The following is a 19561-nucleotide window of genomic DNA, read 5'->3' on the forward strand; positions in this document are numbered from 1 at the left end:
GGCTCGTTAAGTGGCCACTTTACTCAATGTTTAATATTCTAGAACACATGGAAGAATTGAAGAAACATGTATTTCAGACAAAGGCAGAATCGAAAAACCGGATGAATAGGTATACGTACGCGGTGCGCCTGAAGAAGTTTTCACTTCAAAATATATAATAAAATTTACAAGGACTACGTTTCAAAAACTGGCCCCGAAACATCAAGTTCATGGTGGGGATGCGCACATTGTTGATAGCATTATTCTCACGTCGTGGTTAGCAGTTAAACATTCCGATAACTTTAAATTATTAGAGAATGAAATCAGGAAAAATGTTGTTAAAAATCAACGCTAACATGTTCAGAATAAGCTTAACGTGCTTTAGACCTACTTTTTTGTAATCTACTAAAAATTAAATATATATACATTTACGCCGGCTAAAGAAGCTTCAGTTTATTCGGGTTCACGGGTATGTTAAGTATAAAAAATAGTGTAACAGTTGTGAAAAATTGTTTTTTTACAGTTTGACAGGATAACTTATTAGTACGTCATTAATATAAGGTAAATACTTTGACATATTTTAGTGATAACGACATTATTGCCTGTTAGAAACAACAAGCAAAATTAAGTTTCCTTATTATTACTACAAAAAAGATAAGTAAATGAAAAAATATATATAAATTAAAATGACATGCGTGTAGTCTTCAAAGTCTTTAAAACAATAATTACTAGGTTTAATTTTTAACATGAAAAATCACAAAATTCATGCTACAAATACAAGTATAATTTAAAGTTTCCTAAACAGTTTATTTTTTTAAATTTTAATATTGTTTAATATGTTTTAAACTGTTATTTCGTTACTTTATTGATTACTTTAATTTATACTCATCATATCGTAATAATTATTACAATACAGCATTTGTCTTAAATTCTTTTAATTTAAATGTAATACTTCTATTTTTTTTATATTGGATTATGTTGTAACTTTCTGTTCTGATATTTTTATTAACTTAACGCTATTTTTTTTTAAAATTTATAATTTTTAATTCTATTTTATTTTTTATATTTGTAAACATTTGTAATTTCTCGCCTTTTTTGTTTAAAAAATCACCACTCTAGTGCCATAATCCAAGAAGAAAATACACGAATACGTTTGTATTACGAAAAGTAAGCATGTTTTCTCATTGCCATAATTCTAATATATATTTGGCAAAGAAGACTTTTACCTAAATTATTCTTCCAACCTCTTTAAAAAACTATTTTATTCACGTCCTGTTTACAACAGAAACATACATTTTTTCGCAGCTTCTTTTAAAAAAAACGGGATACGGAGATAGAGTATTTTTGTTTATTTTTTTAGATAAAGTATTCATATATTTTTAAAGAAAGTTATATAGAAATTAATATTTTGACATATATTTGAAATTATTTCAGCGTAATGACCTGCGTCGATATATGATAACCTAAACTCGATAACAGAGTTGAAAATATCACAAAATAGTATTTTAGAATATTTATATAAATAGTTATTATTAATCGTTCGAGATTTTTTGAATGCTTGTCAGATATTTATTTAGTTCTTCTTTCTGTTTTTTTTTATTGAAATTGAAAAATTTCCTAGACACTTAGGTAAATTATGCATTAACGAAGATATGGACATACTTAAAATACCGTTTTTATAGATCGAAAATAAACAGAGAATTTCAAATTGAAATTTGATTTTGGAAACCAGTTTTTTATCGAAACAATTGGTGTTTTTAATTTAAGTAGCTCAATTGTTAAAACATGCAGTGGAGCTCCGTTTATCCGAACTCCAGTCATCCCGATTGCCCAATATCCAGATCGTTATCAGCAAATAAAAAGTAACGGAAAAGTTTATAATTTTAACATGCATGTTTAACACTTACTGTGTTTAATGTAATTCCAATTCGCTTTTTTTATTTCTAAAGCAATAAAAGCCGGCACTTATTAATCTGGATAGTTGGAGTTTTACTTTTTTTTTTCAATCTTTTTTTTTCACGCCCTAAGAGTTTTTTTACACATTAAATAAGCGGAACGGAAGTAAAAAAATATATTTGCAAATGTTCACATGAAACAAGTCGACAAAATAGGTGTTAAAAAAAGAAACAATAAATTCATAAATTTAAATACAAATTAAAAAATACTAATCAAAGAGATACCAATGAGGAAGTTCAGTGTCTTTTTTTAAATTTGTTGATAGATTTAAACTAAGCCAATTAAAAAAAAAAAAAATATGTACGTAGTGTGATCCGCGCTATGATTTTTAAAGTTTTGTGTTTCTGAAATAACTCCTATCCTTCACAACTCTCATGTCATTGGTTGGTTTATATGAACCAGTGACGTCGATCAAAGTAGTGCGATTTTTTTTTTGTACATTTTCAAAAAACTTTGCCATTCAATTTAATGCTTTAATTTTTACTGCGCACAAGAAATCTTTTTTTTTATCCAATAGGGCTGAAGTTCTTCATTGCATTTTTATCCAATTATTTTAAGAGAGGTGATGATAAAACCAAAATTGCAGAATCTATTGACTTTTAGTACATATTTATTAATCATCATCATTAGTAACGTACATGCAACGTAATTTAATTCCGTTACTTAAAGGAAATGTGATCAGACAATAAAATGTTGCAGTTCAAAATTCCTTTAAAATCAATATTGCACGTCCACCCTGCTAAGAATCGAACCTAGGATCAGAATAATGGTAGGCGAAAACGTCACCCACTACACAACGAGGCGGACTTATCTTCACTGGATTTTCTTAGTCGGGATTTTAATTTGAGAACAACCATCGAATCGAAGGAACCCGTCCTGGGATCTGGTTATATTTCACACACATAACTGTATCCTTTATCCGCCTGGACAAAGAGAAAATTTAGGTTTTGTTTATTAATAAAATGCCAATTATTTTTCTGTTCCCAATTAGTGTGATCGCATAAGCGTAACCATAATTTTAATCCAACGGTCGGGAAAGCGAGACATAATGACCTCATCAAAAACCGAGCAGGGTCGCTATAACATGGAAAATGTATCTGAAATTCGTCGCAACAAATATTTTAATATTGTTTTTGTAGTGTTTTACACCAGTTTTTTTTTATTATGCGAAGGTAGGTAGAGGAAAAAATAAATTTAAAAAAAGACTTAATACTATTTTAATTTATTTGAAGCACTACTGATTTTTTTCATAAAAAACTCAATTGGAATATTAAATAAAATTGTGTATTAATTATATGTTGTATAAATTATTTATTTTTATTTTATTTTATTATATTGTACTGTTCTGCGCTGAAAAATGTGTTCATTTATTTACTTAAAGGCAGTTTATTGCACATAATTTTAAACATAAGTCCCAACTTCATGGGACTTTCAAAGTCCTGTGTTGAGTTGGGATGAGCAATTAGTAGACACAGACACAAGAGTATATTATCACAAATAGGATCAGAAACACAACAATAATAATAACAATAACAAAACAAATATATGGCACAACAATATGGAAAACAGTAAACTCAAATATTAGGAAAATTATCAACGAGTTTCTCACTCAAATCCCTCCCACTAAAAAAAATCTAGTCTTTAACTCCTCTATTGAAAATAGTTTTTGTCCTTAAGAGACGATATATTTATTTATATTATCTGTTGCTAAAATATCCACACCCAAGAAATTTATCTAATTGTAGCTCCGTCTTCTGTAAGTTGTATATTCTGAGTTGGCGAAATACTTTCTAGTACGTTATGTATGGTCAAATTATTTTATTTCCCTGTCGCTTCTCTGATGCTAGTGTTATTAGTTCGAGTGGCAAATGCCATTACTTTAGTGCACTCAGTTCTCCTTCTAGACATGCATTTTTAATCGAGTTAAAATCAATTTTAAATTGTTTTAAAAATATTGAACCGTTATTTTAATTTTGTATACCTCAAAAAAAATACAGAAAGGTTTGTGGCAAGGTGACACAATTTTATCAAAGCTATTCACGTTAGCCCTAGAAGATATAATATTAAAAACCCTCAACTAAGATAACAAGGGATTGAACATAAACGGCACATATCTGAACCACCTTAGATTTGCTGATGACATAATAGGTAAAACGTAGATGAATTGAGTGAAATGATTAACGAATTGCATGAGGCGTCTTGTAAAATTGGTCTGAATATGATCATTACAAAAACAAAAAATATAAGTCCAGAAAGCAAGATCACCACTGTTAACAAAAAAACCTCGAAATTGTAGACAAATATATATTTCTCGAATAAAATAAAAAACTGCGCAAACAAAATCGAACGGTGGAACTTCCAAGAAGAATAGGAATGAGTTGAGCAGCTTTTGGAAAACTTAGACACATACGAGTAAATAAAGAGATTCCGATTTGTCTGAAAAGGAAAACACGTGTATCACGTATACTGCCAGTGACTACGTACGCATTAGAGACCATGGCCCTTAAATGCACACAGCGATCCATAAAAAGATCCATGATTAGAAATGAAGAAATTAGGAACAGAACCAGAATAGCGGATATCATGGATCGCGTAGTAAGACTGAAGTGGCAATCGGCAAGACATGTTGCGAGGCAAGGCCCCACAAGACGGACCCCTAAAATTTTCAGATGCACATCTTGGAAGAATAAGAGAGGCGTCGGAAGACCTAAAAAAAGATGGTCCGGCCACAAAGCCGCTGTGGGGGGTAAAAATTGGCTGCAAGCAGCAACCGACCGAAAGAAATGGAAAAAAATGGCAGTGGCCTGTATCCAGCGGTGGAAGACAGAAGGCTGAAGAAGAAGAAGATATGTATTTTAATTTATGTGAATTTATTCAGCCACTTATGGTAAGTTGCCTGATTGGTAGGTTAGCTTCACGGTAGCCGAAAATGTATCACAACACTCTGCCGTTGGTTGATTTCAGAGAACTAGAAACGTCGTTTGAAGTAGTTCATTTGTATTTATATATTTTTTGGTACATTTTCGGAAAATTCGCTCTATAATTAAATGCTCTTATTTTGACCGCGCGTAAGAAAATATTTTTCAAATCCATTTTCACATGCATATCGACGCTGGAAGGTAAAAAGTTATCAAGCGATATTTACCTTTACTGAAAAATCAATGAAGGTGTTTTTAACATATTACAACAGAGATGAAGAACGTTTTAGAGAAGGTAATATAGAAGTCTATGCATCTACAGGGCTTATGACCTGTCATTGGCTGGTTTAAGTGGCCACTTTACACACTGTGTAACATTCATCATTCTGCCCATTTTTGAACATCTATATTCCTTTAATTCTTGTTGATAAATCCACCTGGTCCATGAAGAAGTATAGAAATTGAAAAAAAAATCAAAATTTCAGACGTTGCCTAGTGCGTAGGTGAAATAATTCAATTAGATAAATCTCACCCGCATAAATAAAGATTTCAGCTCTTTAACTTCACAAACATCAACAGATGTAATATGTTAATGTTAACAGCTCCCCAGGGAGTTGAATCCAGTCCTTGTCTACAAAAATTTGGAGAAACTCAAAATATTGTTGAAAGTGTTTTTATTAATGAATTCAAATATTTTATTTTTTTTATGAAATATTAGCGTTCTTATAATTTACACAAATATTTCAATTTTGGTGGCCATTTTTAACAAGTTGTAAATAACTTACTATTAGAAAATGGAAATCAAGCTGGAGTAGAGTGGGGTTTGAACCTCTGCCCCGTGAGTCCGCAACACTAGCCACGGGACCACAGCTCGATTAATAAGTGTAGGTTTAAAAGTTTTTTTTATAAGTAAAAAAAAAAAGCTAAATAACTTTGATTGGCCCTTCTGTAAAGTTGCTACATGTCGCTTAGCTTTCTTTTCCACCTTCGATATATATAATAAAAAAAATAAAGCTATTGACAATTATTTTAAGTTTATCACATCTGAAAACATTTCAAGTGAAAATTGTGATAAAACGGGTAATTAAGTCATGGTCACAAAGCAATATTTTTTAAGACTCGCATTACATAAATTAACAATTTTACTTATTTATAGTACTATCACACATGTGTTAAAATATTTCATAAATGTAGAAATGCCGAGTGCACTTAATTACCGATTACTCACTTGTGAATCGCGAGGTGTTAAGAAATATAATTTACCAGTGAGTCTTAAATCCTTTTTATATTTTTTTTTAACGCCATCAAACTAAACCAATTAAAAAAAATGTATTTGCCAGTATCGTATTGTCAACGCTATGATTTTTTTAAAGTTTTGGAATTTTGGAATCACTCCACCCGTGACGTTAAGAGTTCAAGTTGGTGAATTTTTTTAATATTTAAAAGTAGAACCCTGTACCCGTCAAAACGCTAAACGTCTAAACGTCTAAACGCAAAATGGCCCAGCCAACCGTATCGCTTCCGCTTGACGACAGTTGTCACCGGAGTTTGCTGCATCCGTTCCCTTATTACCTCATTCCTCACAAAGTCAAACCACCGCACACCCGAGATTCTTCTGAGACACCTATTCTCAAAACTCGGAATTTTGCTATTTTGATCCCTATTGAAGTGCCACGATTCGCATAGGCGGCATTTGGTTTTCACTGAGTAAATAAAAAAAATTAAAAAATTGATTATAAGCCATGGAATGTCAAGTGGATGAAAGTGAACATTTTCGACATCTCTTTCTGTTCGCGATCAACCAAGGGAATAAAGAAGAAAACATATAAGGAGAATAAATAAAATACGTAATTGATTAATTTGTTATAAAAAGTGAAGGAGAATAGGGAAATATCACGTACAACGAATACCGATAAAAATAAATATAATGGATTTAGAATAGTTCATAGTATTTTTAAAATCAGTATAGATATTGTGAAGAAATGTTTTCATATTTAACTTTAAAAAATAAATTATATAAAAACATGTCACTAGAAAAACGCGACATGTTTAGATAATTATAGATAATCGTGACGTAAAGATTCGTGACGATGTTCTATAAAAAAATTAACGGGTAGGGTACAAATTTAAAAACGTTTTTTATGCTAAAAATTTTCTTTTTACTCGACAGTATTTCATAGACCCCTAATACTTTAAAAGTTGTATTTCCTATAATCGGGGTCGGTATTAAATAAGAACGCCTTTCTCGAAAACCACCATGAAAGTTTAATTATAAAATTTTACCTTAAGAATAGGAGTAAACCTCAAAGTAATACTTCTCAAGAAAAGCCTTTAAGCTTTATTGCATAGAACAAAAGGGTTTCAAATTTTTGGTTTGGTTTTAGTTTAGTTTTTAGTTTAACAAAAAAACGTGTTATGAACGGTTTCGGTTTGCGCTCGCAATTCTCAACTCAGGGACCAACGGCCCGTTATATCGCTATAATCTGTAGCTAAGTTCGTGGTCAATAATTATAGAATGGTTTTTCTCCGTGTATGCGACTCTAGTAGGTTATTACTCTAAGGTGTTGACATTAGTTGTGGTTTGTTTTTCCAAATAAAGAGAACAAGAGGATGAATTACAAGAAATTAGTAAATAATTTATTGTCCTATATTATTTTAGAATATCTCCATATCTGAAATAATTTATGTAATCAATATTTTTTGTCCAGCGCGCCGTAAAAACCAACCACTAAATCAGTGTACATTTTTAAGAGGGTGTAAGGCCTTGGGTACAATTTATTCCGATCGTCTAATTTCTCTGGTTGTTTTTTTTTTAATGAATTCATGTATTTTTCGACGCTGGCCCTTAATTTATTAATGATTTCCTAAAACAATCAATTTCGACGTAAGGACATACATTTTACGAAATGGTAGGCAAACTTTCGAAAACCTCTCACATAATATTCAATGTAGCCTCGAATATCTAACATTTTAACTTTTACAAAAAAAACGTCGTTTTTCTTTTTTATCCAACCTAAGATATTTTTGTTAAATTAAATTAAAATGATAAGCGTCAGTTTTATTATTTTTTTTAATTTATTTTTTATGAACAACTAGCTAAGCCTCTATTTAGAGGCTTGTTGGCAGGTGGGATAGAGGGGATATGGAACGAGGTTATGAAAAATGCACCCAACACCACCAATCGAAAAAAAAAATCGTTATTTATTTTTTTGTTTGAAATTTATTTATTTACAAAACAAATTACATTCAATGAAAAAATTCTTTTTTTTTTATTCACATTACATTATAATGATAATATTTTGAACATCTTTTGTTGGACATATTTTAAACATGTTTGGTTGTCTGTGTGTTTTGATGGTTTTGTCTTAACATTTTTAACATTTTTTTTTTTTGCACCACAACAGGCCAGGAGGCCTAATTACAGTGGTGAATTACATCACAGAGCACAGGCTTGAGAAAAATCACATTTTTAATTTTTGTGTTCTCACCGGGAATCGAACCCGGAACCTTCCGTGCGTGAGTCAAGCGTCTTGACCACTACACCACGGAGGCCGCACGGAGACGCCGCTTGTGGTTTATTGTATAATTACAGGCACTGGTTTGTTTTTTACCTGTCCTTGTCTCGTTTTATAATGTTAGATATGATATTGTTTTAATTTTCTAGTCTTGTATCCATGTTTACTTCAATTTTTTTCAAGTTTCATTTCTTTTTTTTAATTACACCAGTGGCTAATTTATAAATAAATTTTAAGGATTTTATTAGATTCTTTTATATTTGAAGCACTTGCTTTGTGGAACATATATCAATATATTAAAATAAAATAACTTTTTTTTATGTACCCCATTATTTTTTATAATTCAATAACCAACTAGATTCGACAAAATATCATGCCTTCTTCAGCGTTAATTACAAACCAGTAAGTTAATAAATTATAAAATATTTATACATAAACATGCGTGATATTTGCGATTTAAAAAAGTATTAATGCTTTACGTCATGGCGTGAAATTTGATGTTTTTTAATCTTAACCGTCCATGGCCAATAAATTCCGTTACTCCCTGACATTTTTTTTCTTTCATACCTTTTCTCTGCCTTTACTTAAAAATATGTTATTGATTTATTTAATCAAACTGGCGGCATTGCACATTTGATTAGACGGTTAATCGTATTACTCTCCGAGAAACATTTTTTCTCAATTGGTCAGGGTGTTGTCGTGTAATTCCTTTCTCCTACCTGCTGACAAGCCTCTATAATAAAAGCTTACCGAATAACTAACTCGACAATATTTTGTGTCCAAATATTCGTAGATAGGCTGGATTTGAAGTAATTTATATCTTAATTAGTTGTACATTAACATTTGGATATGCTTAAAACATTGTTGATTAAACCATCAGGTATAAGAAGATGTATAAAAAATATTTTTTAGCGTTGCCTAGTATGTGAAATGGTTCAAATGAATAAATCTCACCCAAGTGATAAAAGTTTCTGCTCTTTTACTTCACAAAAGTCAACAGATGAAAGCGTTGTGGAAATGTGGTTTAAACAAAGACAAAATTGTGAATGTTACACAGTGTGTAAAGTGGCCACTTAAACCAGCCAATGACAGGTTATGAGCCAAGTTAATGCCTACACTTCTATATTCCCTTCTCAATTTTTTTTTCCTTATCAATTGCAAAGAAACTAAGATAAATAACTTCTTTAAAAGTTACTCGTTTTCATCTTGTTTTTTTACTCTAATAATCACACAAAAAAAAATATTTTAAGATATGATATTGATACAAAAAGTTTCAATTAAGAAATAAAAAAAACAAATTTGTCATCAGTGTTTTTGTGTTTTTTAGAATATTTTAAACTTTTATGAGGAAAATTAATTTTATTAAATAATTGATGCTAAACGATAAAATTTATTTGTTTTCAAATTATGTTATAATTGTACTCGTATAATCATAAAAAATATACCTTAAAATAACGACTCAGTAATGGTAATTAGAAAAACTCGAAAGTTCTTTTTTTTTAATTGTATATCATGCAATATTTAATGTACAAAAGTAATCAAAGAGTTCTCCTTACTTGAAAATCCTGTTCTGAGGACGACTTAACCTAGAGAACAAATCAAAACGGTGACGGAATTAACGCTTTGTTAAAAAATATTGTTGAAAATTGGATGAATTAAGAAATAAATATCTAGGCGTTCGCTTTCGTCTTTGTTAATAAAATAATTATATGATTCATGTAAGTATTGAATAATAAGCAAGTGATAATTATTAAAAACAATACAACAGAAACAAATACAATCCGATAATTCGTATTCTTAATTTTCATTATTACAGATGGAAATTTTCTTTTTTAAAACCATTCCTTTCACTTTCTTTACAGATCTTCTCAATCCATGATGGGATCGTTTATGAAGTTATTTTGCTGCCTTCTTATATTTAAGTCGGTGCTAGCTAAGAACAATTTGAAACTTGTTCATGAATGGAAAGAAGTGGAATTCAAATTTCCTGATGATGCCGCAATGCAAGATGCCATAGAAAAACAGCACTACATCAAGGGGGCTTCTTTCATCATCGATGTGGACGTTCAGTATAAAGTTGGTAAGAAGATTTTAATATTTATGGAACATATTTTTTTAGTTTATACGGTCTAACGTTTTTTATTCATTTAACTTTTTGTATATAATCTTCATTCTACATTGGTGGGCTTATTGCCAAATGGAAATTTCTTCCAACTAATTAAATAAAAGTTTTATTTTTATAATGTAAGCTAAAAACATATTCAATGGAAAATAAAGATAAAAAAAAAGTAAAGACATTTAAAAATAGAAATAAATGTATTTGTGTATAAATTGCATTAAAACAATACCATTACTCAATGAGAAAGGGGAAAAAAGAAAAGAGGAAAGGAGGAGAGATTAAGGAAGAGAAAGGAAACGTTTCTTCAGACGTGATTTCAACAGAGATACTGTAGTAACATCTTTTATGGTTGATGGGAGATGATTCCACAGTCGAGCCGCATGGACACTTTATGCGTTAGAGAAAAAAGAGGAATTGTAGATGGGTATTAAGAGAGTGCTTTGAGAATTAGAACGAAGATGTAAACCACTAACTGATAAGCGTCTCTCCGCTGTCTAATTTTGAGCCATTTCAGTGTCCTACGATAATCATTCTATAGTTGAGTGGTTAAAGAATCTAAGCAGGGGTGACTGAAAATATAAAGAAAAGTGTTATGTAACGTAACCAGCTCGTCCTACAACTCGGGTCTAGATTAGTAAGGACAGTTACAATTGGGGAGACCGTATGCGTGTTCGTATAACACTAATTATGCCATTTTATTGTTCCTATAATAAATCTAATAATAATGTCGTGTTTTAGTTTTCTAATTGCTGGCAAACTTCTCTATGGTATCTGTTTTTGTCCGCTAGGTAGCAATACGTAATCCCGCCTAAAATGGTATTTACATTACGACAGTTCAACTCTCGTTAGAGCACCCGGGGGGTATTTTGAATCTTCTATATCCCCAAGAGAGTGTTTTTTTTGGAGATTTTAATTTTTTGCATTCACCTAAACTTTGCCTAAACTTTACTCTAACCTAACAAACACGAACACGTGAAACTAAATGCAATTTTTTTCATTTAGACCATTTTGCGTCCTTAATAAGCATTACCCCAAATACTGAGTAAGATTGAATTGGTCAAACCGCATTCGTTTTTTTCCGTATTTCAAAAAGTTTTATACATCATTTGACAACAAGATTTTGAGTTTGTCCAAATTTTTGTAGACAAGGACTGGATTCAACTCCCTGGGGAGCTGTTTATATTAACATTTTACAACAGAGATGAAGAATATTTAAGAGAAGGTAATATAGAAGTCCAGGCATCTACAGGGCTTATGACCTGTCAATGGCTGGTTTAAGTGACTTCTATATTACCTTCTCTTAAATATTCTTCATCTCTAAAATGTTAACATCATTTGACGTTTAATCATCAGTGTGGCCATTTTATGAAGAAGTGTCATCGCATTCAAAAAATAAAAATCTTCAATTTAACCACTCTCTAGGGGGTAGAGAAGATTCAGAATACCACCTGATTAGTTTTGTTATTAATTGCATTATAAAATAGCTAAGCAGCTTCGATGCTATAAAGAGAAAAAAACAATGAATTTTTTCAAATAATTCCATCGATTCAAATATTTTTAACAACTGCCAGATGTAATTCAGGTTTCAAGGGAATTAACTTCAATTGTCTATAAAGTCAAATGGATTTTTCTAAATATGAAAATTAGTACAAAAAATTTAAATACCTTTTCGATAACATGTAACTAAACATATTTTAAATAAAAATATACACATTTTCATAACGAAAATTCAATTTTACTTTATTGACAATTGAAGATAACTATGCTTTATTCAAAAAATGTTTAAAAGGAACATCTAATTATCGGTACGTAAATATATATTTTTGTTTAAATGTTTGAAATATCTTCGTCGGTAACCTGAAATTCAACTTTTTTAAATGACATGGAAACACTTTTTTTTTATTGGAAATATAAAATTCATTGACAATCGTTTCGTTGGTTGGATACACAGATGTAATTTTGTAAAGTTCGGCCCTTTAGAACGGCCATTCATTTCCATAAACTATTTCGTATTTTTTTACTTAGGGGGAAAGCCGAGGATATTTGTGACAACTCCCCGCTTCGACACTGGGCGCCCTATGACCTTAGGGGTGGTCACCAAGGAGTCGGGAGTAGGTGGTCCGGTAATAAGGCCATACCCCGACTATAGCTGGCACGACAACCAGGGTGCAAACTGTGATGGGATGACTTCTGTTCTGAGAATTGCTGTAAGATAAAATCCATTGCTTATATTTTCCAGGAAAGTGTGACTGTGATCCCAATTATACCACAGTAGTAGCCTAAAAATATAATATAAAACCCTATCAGCACGATACTTTGGTTTTATATTTTTATGCAACTGCTATGGAAAGAGGAGTGGACTGGGATACGAGTACGTCTCGAAACCGGTAGACAAGAAAAAGTCTATTTGTGGTTTTATACAAATATTTACGAAATTATTGATAACATAAGTAAGAGAAAGCGGCGATTATTTAAACACACGAGCACGGCTGAGCTCGTATTACAATGGGAAGTTTGAAGTTATCTTCAATCTTATCGATAAAGTAAAATTAAGTTTCCTGAATGAAAAATAAAACAGGCTTACTTTTTTCTCTAAACTTCTTTTATTATAGTTTGCGGGTGAGGAACTTTAAATTTTCATACAAATATACACATTTTCGTACAAAAATTTCGATTTTACTTTATAGAAAGTCGACGACAACTTTTATTGGTTTATTTATTCATTTTTTTCAATCATAAACAATGATTAATAACAAAAATAAGGTGCCGAGAACACTTAACTCTGTACTTTTTTTTATTTTTGCATGTGAGAATATACAAATAAGGCTTAATGTACGGAGATAATCAACAAAATGTTATAAAAATAACATAAATATTTTTTTGTTTTGTACACCATTTTGTGAAAATGACCTTAATTATATTGACATGGTATTTATTACAATCAATAAAGTTTGTAAAATTTCCATTGAAAATAAACGTAAAAATGCCATTTTTCAATAAAAAAAAATCTAAAAGCGCCATCTATGAATAATTAGTTTCATATTTTCGTTTAGAATCACCTTAAACACTACGTATTTATGTTTATGTTTAAATTATGTTCATATTTTTGTTTTATAAAACGCACACTAAAAAGGTGAAAACATTACACGAACTATATATTTGTGGAGCAGTTGATTCAATATTGGTTTGGGTGAATGAGACGATCCATTTTACTTCTATCCAGCTGCACTACCTATTTTTAATCGCCTTTTTGAACATTTTTTCGTTACTAATTATTTTAATGAACAGTGGAAGTAGGTTATCGATTTTAATTGCATAATACTCAAAATCCTTTTATCCGAAATTTAGTCAGTATTTGATAACATGTTATTTTCAATTGTCTAAGAAGTAAAATTTTATTTTCTGTACGGAAATACGAAGATACGAATATTTTCATATTTTTTTTTTAAAAACACATTCAATTACATGTTACCGACGAAGACACTTTTAAATTTTTGTACATATATTCACATTTCCGTTTAAAAATATCGATTTTATGGTCCCGGGCCCGTATTACAATGGGAACTTAACAAAGTTATCTTTATTTCAAGCAATGTTTGTATGTTTGTAATGACAGAAATATTGCTATATATAAAGAACTAGCTGACCCGACAGACGTTGTCCTGCCCAAACGTTGGCTTGCCTTGAAAAAATACTTTTTATTGATAAGTAGGTACATAGGTACTTGTTTGTGATTAAATTCCAAAACGAAAAATTGATAATATTAAATTATTGAATTGAAGTTGGTACTTGTTTATGGTTGAATTCCAAAACATAAAATTAATATTTTTTCAAATATGGCATTCTTTTTGCATACGTCAAATCCCGGTCTTCTCACCAACAGAGAGATGTACTTATGTACGAATACGATTTTTAAGAAAGTATTGAATTTAATATTATTTTAGTATAACCAAAAATCCAGTAAAAATAAATAAATGGATAGAAATTGTAAGGAATTGAAGAATCTGATTGAGATCCACAAAAAACAAATACTGTTTGTAAACATTCAAAAATAAACTTTTTTTATACATTAAAAAACTTCATCTTTCCATTTTATTGCAAATGCATTCTCCTTGAATGCAACCCTGGTAGATCGATGTATTAAACATTCATGCGCCTAATTTATTTTTTACATAATCGATTGAAGATTTTAACATCTACGAACACGCCCACCGCAAAGATCTATATCTCTCTAAAACCGCACGTAAATCGGTAAAGCCGTTTAGGAGGAGTTCAGTGACATCACACGTACAGAGGCATTATATATATGAAGATAAAATAAATACGGTTTAACTACGAAGATGCTCAAAATTTTCGAACAAATTTACACATTTTCATACGGAAAATTTGATTTTACTTTGATGACAACAATACGTTCACGTTTTTTTTATAATTATTGTTTTTTGCCCAGCGACGATGGATAAATTTTATTTCTAGGTTTAAAATATTCATATATGAGCCTGAAAACGAGGCGTTTCGCGCCCTATGGAACAAACGGCATGTATTACCGCGCCATACTTATAAGCAATGTTTTTTTAAACCGTACTTGGCGGCGTGTGACGTCAAAATGACGTGACCCCAACTGCGAGCCGTTTCGTGTGTGCTCGTTTTTAAACCCGAAAATTATAAAAGAAAACTTACATCTACATCGTTGATAATTACATCTACGTTAGAATCATAAGAATCCGCTCTTAATATTTAATATACATTTTTTTAATTAATTTCAAATTTCTGAAAATGACTTTATTTGCTTTCCATAGTAGCCGCGGCCCTTTTTTTATCATTAAATGAAATAAAAATGCACTTTTATAAACACACCGCGACATCAATTGAATATAAGCTTGGAGATGAAGACGTGAATTAAATTGTTCATGCAGGTTTTCAACTTGACCTTAAAAATATAAAAACATATGTTTCATTTATTAGATTGGCATTGTTATCGATGTGAATTGTAGCAATGTTTTTTTCCGCCTCAATATCCGGTCACAATGTCACACATTTTAGTTTTAGTAACTAAAATAAACAATAGAAATTGTATTGTTTATTTGTTGCCAAATTCACCATACACATCAAGGAAATGCCAACTCGTAATTTATGTAAATGCAAACAATAAAACCATCAGGTAAATAGTACATGTTTTATGTACACTATTTTTTATTTGCATATATTAATTTTATCGATGCCCGATTTAAAGATAAAACGTAGAACTTTATATCAGTTTGGTAACTAGGCGACGGTGCTCTCTGGTAAAAACCCTGCATTACGAAATCGAATAGAAATAAGTCCGCCTTCTTTTTTGTGATTGACGCGATCGCTACTTAAGCTAGGGTTTCCTAGGACAGCGGTGCCCGTATTTTAACGGCCGTAGTGAACGGTGAAGCGGTGGATAACCGTCGTAACGGTGACTAGAGAGTGGTTTCCTAAGAAAACAGTGTTATTAACACCATTTAACACCGTTTCCCTAGAAAACCACTCTCTAGTCGACGTTACGACGGCTATCCACCGCATCACCGTTCACTACGGCCGTTAAGATACGGGCACCGCTGTCCTAGGAAACCCTAGCTTAATACCCGTATGCAGAGACAAAACTTACGGTGAGGAAAGTACATTCTAATTTCAAATGCGGAGAATAACCCGAAGGTGAAGACAATAGAATGTACTTTCCTCACCTTAAGGTTTGTCTCTGGATACGGGTATATGTTTGAGGTCTCGGGTTCGTTTCAGTACCTATTTTGTTAAAAATAATAATATCAGCTATAAGTTTACTAATCTTTTTAGTAACTACAACAAATATTTTTAATTAGTATATTGTTAATCGTAGCGATCTGAGATGGGCTCGATGTTTATTCGTTAATAACTTCTCACCGATTGTGACGAGCCCGCACACAACTGAAGTAATATTCACCGCGCTTCGTCTAATAGGGAAATGTCTCATTCTACATATACCGATAAAAATTAAATTAATTTAAAATTTGGAATGGATGGAAGAGTTGAGGAAATGTGGATGTTCAAACATGGGCAGAATGGTGAATGTTACACAGTGGGTAAAGTGGCCACTTAAACCAGCCAATGACAGGGCATAAGCCCTGTAAATGCCTAGACTTCCATATTCCCTTCTCAAAAATGTTTTTCCTCTTTGTTGAAATAAATAATAAAATGAACAACTCCGTAGGGATGAGATCTAGTCAGTCGGCAAGTATTTGTACACAATCAAACATTGTTGAATTTAAAGTAATTAATTGTATTTTTAAAATCAACATCGATATTGTTTAGAAGTATTTTCATATATTCAAAACATAATTAACGTAAAGGAACTTTTAAAGATTTTTTTGCATTGTACCAATAAATTTTGGAGTACGGTATAATCGGATGGAGTAGTGCGAGTGACACAGTTTTAAATAGTGTATTTGTTGCACAAAAATCCATACTTAAAATAATACTCAGAGTCCGGATACAGACATCTATTAAAGAAGTAAATCACAACTTATGACATGAAAGTAATTATACGCTAAAACAATGCTCACTTACATATTCAAAAACTATTCTTACTCAAATGAAAGACATAACCCCTACAATACATCACATACAATTAATATACTCACTTTATCCTCAACACAAAGATAACTTAAACAAATACATACTAATACCACTTTCGGACAAAGGGATTTTGAGTATTATTCAATTAAATTTTATAACCTACTTCCATTATAAATATATTAAAACAACTAGTAACGAGAAATTGTTCAAAAATACTAAATTTAAATTCATTTAAGAAATGGATAATGGAGCTGGATAGAAGTTAAATGGATCGTCTCATTCACCTAAACCAATATAAAATCAACTGCTCCACAAATATATGGTTAATTTAATGTTTTTGTTCTTTTATTATGCGTTTTACAATATAAATAATGTAGATGTACAAAATTAATTATAAACATAAATACGTAGTGTTTAAAACTGTTTTTTATCTGGGACACAAAGTCAAACTTGGTAAAGATAACCAGATAGCGGAGATACCAAGAAGAATAGGGCTAAGTTGGGCTGCTTTCGGCAAACTTAATTATATTTTTGAAAATAAACAAGTCCCTATATGCTTGAAAAGACAAGTATATGAATCGTGCATATTGCCGGTGACAACATACGGACTAGAAACCATGTCTATAACACAAAAAAGTAGCCAGAAATTAAAATGCACGCAACGATCCATGGAAAGACAGATGCTCGGTGTATGTCTAAGAGACAAAATAAGAAATGAAGAAATAAGGCGCCGAACCGGAGTCGTGGATATCATGGATAGTGCTGCGAAATTGAAATGGCAGTGGGCAGGACACTTGGCGAAGCAAAATGATGGCAGGTGGAGACCCAGAATAATAAAGTGGAGACCGTGGGCAAACAAAAGAAGTGTTGGAAGGCCACAGAAAAGATGGGTCGACGACATTGCCTCTATTGCCGGTAACCCGTGGATGATGAAAGCGGGTGATAGGAAGAAATGGAGATGTTTGGAAGAGGCCTTTATCCAGCAGTGAAGAAAATAAAGCTGCAGAAGAAGAAGAAGAAAGTTTAAAACTGTCCGAACATTTTGTTAACTACCTCTGTTTATTAAGTCTTCTTTGTTTATTCTCAAATGTAAAAATATATATTTTTAAAGTGTATTGTCAAGTATCCTCGGCACGGGTAACCCACCCCAGTGAGGTCACATTATTTTTATTATTAATCATAGTTTGTAATGGATATAACTTTAAATAAGAAATTGAAACGTGAAACTTCCCTATTGAAATGAGGAACTGAGTAAGCCGGTTGGTTTCTATAAGGCGGCTTCCCAGTACTGAATTCACAAGTACGCGCACGCGCAAATGGAGATTTTCTTTAGCCCAGTGGAAGCAATTCTAACTAATACATGTTTATTATTCATATATTGTGACTGTTTTATTTTTTTTAAATAGCAATTAAGTCGGTTAACAAGATGGTGTTATGATATTAAACCATGAAATATAATTCTTTTATGCTGATATTGTGTCAAAAAATTGATTTTCAGTTTATTTCAAAGAACTTTATTCAAATTAATGTACATATTAGCAATAGGCACATATTTTACCTCTATCTGTATCTATTACCAAGTGACTGCCCCTGATAGACAAATATATCGCAATAAAATTGTATTTATTCAGTTGGCATATATTTTGTAATACTCAATGTTAGAATTTCAACATTGAAATCAAATCAAATACTGATTCATTTGAGTCTATTAATTTATTTATTTTCAAAACATAAATTGGGACAATTATTTTGCATTATCAGGGCATGTTCAAAAGAATTTTTCGAAATAACATTCGCTTGAAAATACCCGAAGAAGTTCAGTGTTTTTTTATATTTTTGATAGACTATTAAACTAAGCCAAAACTTTTTTTAAATTATTTTTATGTTTCGCGTTATCATCGCTATGACTTTTTCAATTTTTGTAATTTTGAAATTACTCCGCCCGTAATGACACTAGTTGTCGTCGGTGAGTTGCCTTCCCGGAAATCGGAAATCTACCACAACACATCACAACGCTGTAGGTGATTAGTTGATTCAGAAGAACTTGTGCCGCATTTCTGAGTATCTCATTTTTATTATTTTTTATTTTTATTTATACATTTTTGAAAAACTTCGTGATACAATTAAATGCTTTAATTTTTACCGCGTAAAAGAAAACTTTTTTGTTTCCAATTTCCCATAGCACTGAACTTTACTATTGTACAATTTTATGTATAAAAAAATAAAATAATTATAAATCAAATAAGTAGACATCACAGACACGAAATAATCAATTTGTGATTGAAATATTAAGATTATAATAAAACTGAATAAATAGTGTAACGCTGACCCAGAAAATAGTCTTTAGAAAAAGGTTAAGTTCCTCGAAGATGTACAAAGTTATCATTATGATATTCTTTTATGTATTTCCACGATTACGGCATAAATTATGATAAATATTTCATTGCCAATTGTATGACTTCATCTCAAACAGCATTGCAAACTGGGATTTACCTACA

General features: G+C 31.2%; 1 protein-coding gene across 1 annotated transcript in view; it reads left to right on the forward strand.

Moving 5' to 3' along the window:
* The first annotated feature begins 429 nt into the window (after nucleotides 1-429).
* Nucleotides 430-19561, forward strand: part of LOC148283455 (major royal jelly protein 9-like) — a 40908-nt gene continuing 21776 nt past the window's right edge. Inside the window, exons 1-3 of the mRNA XM_088243805.1 lie at nucleotides 430-540; nucleotides 10231-10448; nucleotides 12513-12694. Coding sequence (XP_088099931.1) covers nucleotides 10244-10448; nucleotides 12513-12694 — 387 coding nt within the window. The 5' untranslated portion in view covers nucleotides 430-540; nucleotides 10231-10243. The remainder of the gene's footprint in view (nucleotides 541-10230; nucleotides 10449-12512; nucleotides 12695-19561) is intronic.

This window comes from Micrasema longulum, unplaced genomic scaffold (assembly GCF_059751315.1).
Source record: "Micrasema longulum isolate JH-2025_06_02 unplaced genomic scaffold, ASM5975131v1 h1tg000236l, whole genome shotgun sequence".
NCBI classification, from domain to species: domain Eukaryota; kingdom Metazoa; phylum Arthropoda; class Insecta; order Trichoptera; family Brachycentridae; genus Micrasema; species Micrasema longulum.